The sequence below is a fragment of the Tamandua tetradactyla genome, chromosome 9 (genome assembly GCF_023851605.1).
Source record: "Tamandua tetradactyla isolate mTamTet1 chromosome 9, mTamTet1.pri, whole genome shotgun sequence".
NCBI classification, from domain to species: Eukaryota; Metazoa; Chordata; class Mammalia; order Pilosa; family Myrmecophagidae; genus Tamandua; species Tamandua tetradactyla.
Genome location: NC_135335.1, coordinates 59,193,526 through 59,203,532, shown reverse-complemented (window position 1 = coordinate 59,203,532; position 10,007 = coordinate 59,193,526). Strand labels below are relative to the sequence as shown.

Genomic DNA, 10,007 nt, shown 5'->3' with positions numbered 1-10,007 from the left:
GTCTAGCTCTAGCAATAAACACGTTTATCTATGCAGTTTCATAATTTAACAATATATGTATATGTCCCTTCATTATTATTATCGTAAGAACAGGGAGCTCAGAAAACAGGACATGATAGGATCTGATCTCTCTGTCCTACTGGATCAGTTGGCTGTAACGCCAATGCCTCCATCTCACGGAAACAGTATCCACCCCTTAATTGAATTAATAAAAACAGTGCACACGGCAACCACGATAAGGAAGGCAAACACCACAAAATCAGCAAGAAAGGAGAGAATTCCACGAACTCTGCATGAAATGATACAAATATCATGAGTATTTATTGCTAGAAACAATATTTTAAACAAAGGATCTTCAGACAAACGTATTAAAACAGCAGCTTTAAATGTAGAGCCTGTCACTCATAAAGTACTGCAAATTTGATAAATAATGATGAAAAATGCAAAATTATACAGAAAACGCCCTTTGCTAACTTGATCTTAAAAAAGAATCCCTAACCGAGGTGTCAAAGGTAGACTTTCAGGCAAATGTATTTATCCATCAGTAGGTGAACTGGTTTTAGGCAAATCTATTTGTGTCACTCCCAATTCGCTCTTGGGCACACCTTGGAAAGACCAACAAGGACGGCTTCTGGGTCCCCCGGAAGGGGAGTGTTAATGCCAGAATGCGCGCGCTCGAGACGTGGCCCAGGACGCCAGCAAGGAGCACCCTTCTCGACGCCGCCCCCCAGGTGCCCGGGCCGTGCTCCCGCACCCCGGCTGTGGGGCTGTGTCCAGCACCCCGCTCCTCCTGGGTGGCAGCCCGCCTTCACGTCCTTTTCCTCCAGGGAGGCGCCCGCCTCTCCTTCTGCGCCGCTGCCTTCCGCTGCTTCTCCGCCTCTTCCGCCTTCCGCTTCTCCTCCTTCGCCTCCTTGTACCGCCACTTGGGGATCTGCAAGTGGGCGCTGTCCTTGGGGCTCCCCTTCCTGGGCGGCCGCTCCGGCTGGAAGGTGGGCGCGGGCGCCTTGCTGACGCGCACCCGCGGGATGACGAGGCCGGGGCGCACGCTGCCCCTCTTGGGGAGCTGCAGGGGCAGGAGGCTGGCCTTCCGCGGGGCTGCAGCGGCCACCTGGGCCCCTGGCGGGTGGGGAGACGGCAGGCCGGCTCTCGGGGGCCCCTCTCTGGAGAGCCCCTCGGCCTGGGAGGTCCGGAACGACTGCTCGGTGTCCTCCACCTTGGCCCCCCGACCCCCCAGGATCTCCTGCACCGCCAGCCGCCTTTTTCCCACACACGGGGGGTTCTCGGGGCACACGGTCTGGCAGACGATTGCCACGGCAGGGCTGTAGAGGCTCGTGGTCACCCTGACCATGTGGTCAAGGACGCCCCCATCCTCCGGGCCCTGGCCGCTGGAGCGGGAGGTCAGAGTGGACCGCACAAACTCTGCGAGCCTCTGCAAGCAGTTTCTGGAGCCCCCAGGCTTCAGACCCGCCTCAGGAGCCAGCAGCAGCTCCGGCCTATACTTGTCCCCAAACTGCTGCGGGCAGGGTCGCTCCAGCAGCCTCTGAATGAGGCGAACAGCCTCCGACCTTCCCGTGTAGGCAGCCCACTCCTGGGGCGACAGACCGCGGCGGGGGTCCCTGGCGTGGACATCTGCCCCTGGAAAAAAGAGAAGACAGACTGGCGTGGGTGGGTGCAACAAGGACTTTCCTCTTCAACAGGCAGAAAGCTAAAGACGAGGAATGGGGCAAACGTGAGACATCCCACAACTAACAGCAGACTCCACTGTTGGGTGTCAGTGAACCCAATGCCATATCTGACGGTCACTTGATGATACACCACCATGATTAAAAACAAAACAAAGCCCTGTGACATATCCCACTTCATTCTTTGTCTTTTCTAGGTAAGAAAAAAATATCTTTTGAAAGATATGAGATTCCATTGCTTTTCCAGCAACGGAGAGATGACAGAGACAACAAAGGTACTTTGTTAACACCCGAACGGGGCTACTAGAATGTTCTAGAAAACACCGAGAAGACCAGTCACTTGCAAGGCACTTGGTGTCCATCCATGGCGCCACATTTCCCTCACAGAGGTCCTATGAGGATGCTGTGGGCCTTATTTTGCAGGAAAGGTGGGTTCCTTCCCTCCCTCTGTTTCTCACCCTGAGTAGTTAGTTGGTTCTTAGTTTGACATTTTTATCAGACTTTCCCAGTCTTCTCTAGGACAGAGGCTGTGGCTCTCTCATTTTGGTTTCTTCAACGCCTCTATCCTGCAGGGATTTGGTAAATATGGCTCCTTACAGAATGGACGCGGCCAGTGGCCGAGGGACCTGCTGAGGCCACCCAGCTAGTTACAGGGAGAGTAGACTTGAACCTGCATCTCCCAACCTCAGCCCAATGCACATTCCAGCACCTGGGAGGACAGGCCTCTTTCTTACCTTCTTGCTATACTGCCTGCTTCCTTAATAAAGCTGCCTGACGCCACCCACTGCCCATTTTCCGTACCTCCCCTCCAAATATTGCAAATGTGTCAACTCGACTTGGCGAAATTTTCATAAATGTGAGCTCAGTAGCATCGAAACCAATAAGCAGTTTCTGTTCAATTAACCTTGGTCCAATCTCAGCCTCCTGTGCGGTTAAAAATCATTCAGGATGGCAAGTCCCACTGGCAAAGCACTGTAGAGAACTAGGGCAATTATCTTGTCCATGAACTCCCTGGGGACTGGGCCCGACCGATGCCTCTGCATTTATATCCCGGGAAGACCCGAGGGTCTAATGTGCACTGGCTGATCGATCTGTGCTGAACCGAAAATGTGGAGCGCTCAGCCACTTCCCTACTCTCCCAGCCTGCAGTGGCCCCATGGCCAGGGGTGCCCAGCTCACCTGAGCCCTCCTGGAAACGGTCTCAGCTCTGTGACACTTTAAAGGATAGCCATATTAGAAGGGTGATAATTATTTGGAGCTGGAGATTGGGATGGAACTCATTAGCTCGAGTACAATTTATAAACTGACTAAAATGAAAAGGGGGCAGTAAAAGTGTCATTGTAAAAAAATAGATGACACATTAAACCTTAATTAATTGCATGTCACTTAAAAAGGAACAAACTGCAAAATTAAAATCTTAATGAACGCCGCTTGAAAGAGACATTTTTCAAATGCTAATGGAAAACTAAAGGAACAGCTATCCAAAGCTTAGCATCCTCTTCCTGGTGCTCTCTTACCTTTGCAAAATGATCTTGGGAAATACACTGCAAAGAACAAAGGTCATTCTGACCTAGAATCTGAGTCATGGTATAAATTCACTTCCCCAAGAAACTACTAGAAGAGGTAATATTATTGGCCTGGATAGAGTAATGAAATCATGAAATACAAGTACTGAGAATTATTAGTATAATATACGTAGACCTTTCTGGGAATACAGAAAACTTCCAAAATGCCAATGTATGCATCTTCTCCCCCTGAGACCATCAGCCTCATCTCCTAACCACATATTGTCTCACCCGGTGTCCTGTCATGCAGACAAGAATTGGGCTCCTGCCAATGGCTCCATCAAATGGAGCTGGTGCATGTTAAGGACCATAGCAGGCGCTCCAACTTGCCTGCATGGAATCCTCCATTCCACTCAAGGCAACAATATACTCAACCACAGGCAATAAATCATGATTAGTCTAACTCAAGGGTTCTCAATCTCAGCACTACTGATATCTTAGGGCAGACGATTCTTCATTGGGGGGCAGAGGGGGCTGTCCTTGTGCAGCTTCCCTGGCCTCCACTGGATTCCGTAGCACCCCCACCACCACCAATACCAACCCATTGTGACCATAAAGATGCCTCCAGTTATTGCCAAAAGGGCAAACATTGCCCTCAGTTAGGAGCCACAGGTCTAACATAATGACTAGACCTGCACGCTGTTCCCCATTTTCCCCGCCTCTCTTGCAGCTAGGGGCAGCCAAGCAACCAGCACTGCTCAATGAACAGATAAAGAGAAGTCTCCGTGAGGCTTCTCAGGAGGTTTTTGCATCTTGATAAAAGTGCCACTGCTGCTCACTGTCTGAAATGGGGATCTGAAACCAGGAGCTCTGGGGGCTGATCTCAGTTTGCCTGGGCTGCTTGTCTCCAACAACAGCAATTCATTGTCTCAACGTTTTGGAGGCTAGAAGTCCAAAATCACGGTGTCAGCAGAACCATGCTCCACGGTGTAGCATTCTGGTGGTAGACTGTTGGCCATCCAAGACAATCTGTGCTCCACCACGTGGCCACCTGTCTCCTGACTCCTGCACTGGCTTCCACTCCTTCTGCTCAATCACCTGTGCGTCCACTTAGATCTCCTCTGCCCACAAGGGCTCCAGACAGATGGAAAAATGGTTCACTTTGACCTCATCTAAATAAGATCTTAAAAGAGCCCATTTATAAATGAGTCTACACGCACAGGACTGGGGTTAGGACTTCAACATGTCTTCGTGGGGACCTAATGCCATCTGGCACTTGGGTTCATGAGGTGATGAGCCAACCAGTTAAGGGGGGCTAAGTGGACAGGCCAGTGCTGTCCTCATGGAGCCAGGGCCTGCTCTGCCTGCCTTGCAACTTCCAAGAATGTGGGAAACACTGATGCCTATTTTCTTGAACTATTGTCCAAACAGGTGCTAAAGAGGAAAAAAATCTACGTTCTATCGCTCATCCTGGGTGATGCTCTCTCCTGGGACTTGTGGCCAGGTCAATGGACCAGTGGGCGTCAGGCAGGGTAGAGAACCCCAAATGGGCACCTGCCTTTCCCTCCTTCTCCCCCATGCTCCTGATACTCACTCCCTTAAGCCTGACTCAGGGCTTCCTTCCACCCTGAGGGCTTTTCCAGTCACAAGAGATCATGGGGCCTTGATCTCCTGTGCCACCTCTGGCCAGAACCATGGGCATTTGGGACATCATCAGAAGCACTTCTAGGGTACGACAGATCAGGATGCAGAGTCAAAGGGAAAAGCCCCTGTGGGGCATCCGGGCACCCATATTCCAGTCCAGCCCTGATGCTGGTCATGGTACAGGGCAGTTGGGAAGTGCTTGGAGATTAACTAACGTATCCAAGAACCACCCACCCTCATTGAGGGTCCAGAGCTGCAGGGTGATGCCCCAGCCACTGAGCCCCTCTGGGGGGCATCCCTGAGCTCTCTTCTGCACAGTCTTTCAGAGGGTCCCAGCAGGGCTGAGTCCCAGCAGCGCACACAGTAACCCACTCGTGGGCACACATTTTATTAGCTCTCTTCTTCCTGGTCTCACTTTCCCACCCCTTCACGCCGCTGGCTGGGGTCACCTTCCAGAAAAACTACCTTCTCCCAAGTCCTTGTCTTGAGGATTGCTTTTGAGGGACACTGCCCTTGATGATATGCCAAACCTGGCTTCTAGCCCTTCTTCTGGCTAGTAGCTTGAAACTATTCCAATTTAGCAAATACTCATGTGTGTGAAACGTCTTAAATACAGAAAGAAACCCTTGTATCAATACCACATCCATCTGACTTTCCAGAAGCACAGTCAGGGCGTGCCTTTGACAAGAACTGCTATAAGATGAAAAATGCAGAGACTCTCCTCCCCATTCCCCCTTCAAAGGCCTCCTACCCCTTTCTTTATATCTGCTTTGTTCCCCGGAATCATGGGAAGGCTCGGGTTTTTTGTTTGCTTATTTTTGCTCCCCAAATGCAGCAGTAATTATACCTCACTTCAGACATAAGCCCGAGTTCTCTCAGGCAAACCCGGAACCTCCAGACCTCCTGTGAGTTCAGCCTCTCTTCAGAAAAAAAAAAAATCACATCCTGAATACAGCTTCTTAGAGCCACTTATTTAAATAGACCTGTCATTCTGGGACATTAATATTCCACTGAATTAATAAGGCTTCACAGCCTGCCTTGGGGTTCTCATCAGCAGAACTGACGCTGTTCCTGCACTGGTGTTGGCAGCCACAGAACCAAAGGTCCAGTACAGCAGCTTTTCAGAATCTGCTATGTTTTCACCAAAATCCAAAGTTCTGATAGTTCTAGCATTATTATTTTTGGTTGTTGTTCTGCTTGGTGAAGCAGATACGAGCAACTGCTGATGTGCACCTGTACGTGATGGACTCTGGAAAAATCTAAACAGCTTGGGTGGGGCATACAATTCAATGATTCATCGTTTCTAAAAAGAAACGGTTCCTACTGGATGTAATGAAAGTGCAACTTGGAAATCCACCTAATAATACTATTAGGCCATGAGTATTTTTAAACGTTGTAAGCTTTCTTAATCTTGATATATTTAATTGGAAGTAAGATTTTTAAAATATGTGTGCCAATTTTTAGAACATCTCAACAAGGATCACTGCTCTCCAACAAATTCAGGGAAGCCATTTGATCACATCTTATTTTAAAACATGCACATACTCCTTCCATAAAAGAAATATGAAGCATGCCTTCCTAGGAAGAAAAGCTGGAAGCTAACATAGTAGCAATTGTAGAAAATGAAAACATCCTAGAAGTTTAACACTATAACCGAAGCTGAAGAGGGCAGCTCAAAACCTCCCTACAAAAAAAAAGGGTGGGTGGGTGGAGGGAACAAAGGGACATTTTAATTTTAGAAAAAAACATAGAATGAAATGGAAGACTGGAATGCATACTAGAAGGAAAGTTTCTCTTCTCATCTTTTCCAGCCTTTGCTATTTAAGTTAGTTATGTCCATGGTTCTCAAAGAGAGGCGATTCTGCCCCCGAGGGGCCATATGGCAGGGTCTAGAGACATCTTTGGTTGTCAAAACTTGTGGATTGCAACAGTCAACTGGGGGACAGAGGCCAGGGATGCAGCTCAGCCTCCCTCGGAGCACAGGATGGGCCCCCAACACAGGATGGGTCCCCAATGAAGAAGTATCACCCCAAAGGTCAACAAACCCTGACTACGTGTTATTGTCCTCAATAAGAAACCTAAGTATCTCCTAACAGAAGAGGGGAACTTTTTTTCCATTCCTTTAACAAATAATTATTGAACTTAAAGTCACCAATAAAGATGACGACGATAATGATGATGAAATCCACTGTCACTGAAGGCTTCCTCTGATCCACGTGTGCTGGATCACTCATTTCACAGCTTCACATGGGAGGGGTTGGTGTTCACCCATTTCAGAGAAGAAGAAACCGAGGCCAGAGCACTAGTGACTTGACCCACCCGGTTTCGAGATGGCTCCCCTGACTCCTCTGCTCTGCAGCTTGGACAGGTCGGGCCTGGATGTGCTGGGAAGGGGGGTGGGAGATGGGGACAGAGGAGGGTTGCGCTCAGGAGGATAGTTCCAGACCTTGCAGGGAGGGAATCTTCATTGAGGAGGGAACAGGGAGACCATACACATCTAAGCAACAGATGTGTTACTCAAATAACCAAGAGGAGGGGACAAACCACCACCAACACTGCCCTCGCTGAAGCCGCTCCCGGGAACAGGCTGTCATCTTCCCGAGCTCTGTGAGGGGGTGTGGCACCGCCATGAATGCGGTAATAAATGCCTGAAACCCCTATGAGACTTAGGGAAGACAGCAGAATCCCACGCAAAACAGAGCCCCTTGCGTTTCCCAGAGAGAAGAGAAGGCAATTGACCTAAAAAAATGGTCTTGTAATTCCAGTGAATTTATCGGGAAAAACACGCTGCTGTGATTGATACAATAAATTTTCGACTGAAATAGTAAATTACTGAAGCTCTACCCTCAATTATGGCTAGATCTAGAAGTAGTAAAAGTAGATGAAGCTTTCCTGAAACACAGAAGGCTCGCACAATCACCAGTTAACTAGAGGAGCCACCTCTTGTTGGTATCAGGACAGGCAGGCCCTAAAAGCTGTTGAAACCCAGACCTCGTTTTTAAAAAATGAAAATGCCACCGAATCACAAACACAATCCATGGGATTTGTTTTCATTACAATTTTTTTTTATTTCCAAGATCTTCACTTTCAAAGGCTCAGATCCTCACTTCCACTCCCTCTGCTGCCGACAGACAGACTCGGGCTAGGGGATGTGGCACAGCACACCCGGCCAGAATCCGGACTGTCGAGTCATAAGAAACAAGGAAAGACCCAGAAACTGTCAGGGACCAGAGGAGGTGGGAAATGTGGCAACCAAATGCAATGCGGTCCCCTGGCCGGGATCCCAGAACAGAAAGGGGCATTAACAGGAAAATGGGTGAAACCCCAATGAAAAGCTCAACAGGTCACAGTAACGCACCGAGGAGGGCGTCTCGGCTGGGACAAGCATGCGGGGCAGTGTAAGTGTCAACAAGGTAGGAAATAGGCATGTGGCAGACAGGAACTCTGTGCTGTTGTGCTGGTTTGAAAGTATGTATGTCCCCCGGAAAAGCCATGTTTTAATCTAAATCCCATTTCATAAAAGCAGAATAATCCCTATTCAATATTGTATGTTTGAATCTGTAATTAGATCATCTCCCTGGAGATGTAACCCAATCAAGAGTGGTTGTTAAACTGGATTGGGGGAAATGTGTCTCCACCCATTTGGGTGGGTCTTGATTAGTTTTTGGAGTCCTATAAAAGAGGAGACATTTTGGAGAATGAAGGAGATTCAGAGAGAGCAGAGGATGCTGCAGCACCACGAAGCAGAGAGTCTACAAGCCAGCGCTTTGGAGATGAAGAAGGAAAACGCCTCCCGGGGAGCTTCACGAAACCAGAAGCCAGATGAGAAAGCTAGCAGATGATGCTGTGTTTACCATGTGCCCTTCCAGCCAAGAGAGAAACCCTGACTGTGTTCACCATGTGCCTTCTCACTTGAGAGAGAGACCCTTCAAGAAGATCAGCCTTCTTGAACCAAGGTATCTTTCCCTGGATGCTTTTGATTGGACATTTCTACAGACTTGTTTAATTGGGACATTTTCTCGGCCTTAGAACTGTACACAAGCAACTTATTAAATTCCCCTTTTTAAAAGCAATACATTGCTGGTATATTGCATTCTGACAGCTAGCAAACTAGGACAGCTGTTGTGGCAGCTTTCCTGTAAACCTAAATGTGGTAGGTGGAATCACGTCCTGCAGTGTAGACACGTGCCCAATCTGCCTTCCTGTAGGTGTGAACCTGCTGGAACAAGGCCTTTTGAAGATGCTGTTTTTAGTCAAGGTGGGACCCAACTGAGAAAAGGTGAGTCTTAATCCACCTTCCCGGAGGCCTTAGAAAGAGACCCGGGAGGTCACGGCAGTGAGGAAGGAGGGGAGGCAGAGAAATAGGCCAGCACCAGGATGAATGGACTCTGGGACTGCCAGCCTCAAAACCTAACCAACTTCCTGTGACTAAGCCAAAAAACGTTTGTGGTGCTTGTTATAGCAGACACTAAAACTATTCCAAAATAAAATATTTATATTTAAAAAAAAAAGGCATGCAAACTCTAAAAAACACCCAGTGCACCATCTGAGAGTCTACAAAGGTTCCATGTACTAGGGTAACTTTCCAGAAACCTACAACCTCCAGATACAGTCCTCGGCCAGATGAGTCCTGAAACCCAGAGGGGCCAGCCTCTCCAGAACATCACCTAGTTCCATCCCCCTAGTCCATATTATCGACAGCCCCTTCCAACATGAGAAAGTAAAAATGGGCATAGCCCAAATATCCTTAAAGACTGGGAGAAAGATTAAAGGAGAAGGAGGAGTTATAACAGAGAAGATAAGATTTAACAAATGTGTGTGACTACTGAATCATTAAACTGCTGTTTCTTTTTTGTCTCTAGCATCTTGGAGCAGCGAGAAGGAAAAACCTAAATTGTGGAACTGTAACCCATACCAAACGCTGAATCTGTTCTATAAATAATTGTTGCAGTGTGCTTTGACAATTACTGCTTTTTTGTACATGTTATTTTTCACAATTAAAAAAAAAGCAATCAGATGAAGGTGAGCCTGGTGTTACCTGTCTGGGGCCAGAGCAGCCCGTCCGGCAGCACTACACCAAGTTGAAGGGAGGGGGACCGCTGCATCCTGGGGCGGCAGCTCGTGCACAAAGGCACGGAGCCCCCAAGCCCCTGAGCTGAAAGGGGCCCAGCTGCCC

At 48.5% G+C, this 10,007-nt stretch overlaps 1 protein-coding gene across 1 annotated transcript in view; it reads right to left on the bottom strand.

Moving 5' to 3' along the window:
* Positions 1 to 675: 675 nt before the first annotated feature.
* ANKRD33B (ankyrin repeat domain 33B) overlaps positions 676 to 10,007 on the bottom strand; it is a 103,760-nt gene continuing 94,428 nt past the window's right edge. The window contains exon 4 of the mRNA XM_077116857.1: positions 676 to 1,635. Within this exon, the coding sequence (XP_076972972.1) occupies positions 809 to 1,635 (827 nt within the window). The 3' untranslated portion in view covers positions 676 to 808. The remainder of the gene's footprint in view (positions 1,636 to 10,007) is intronic.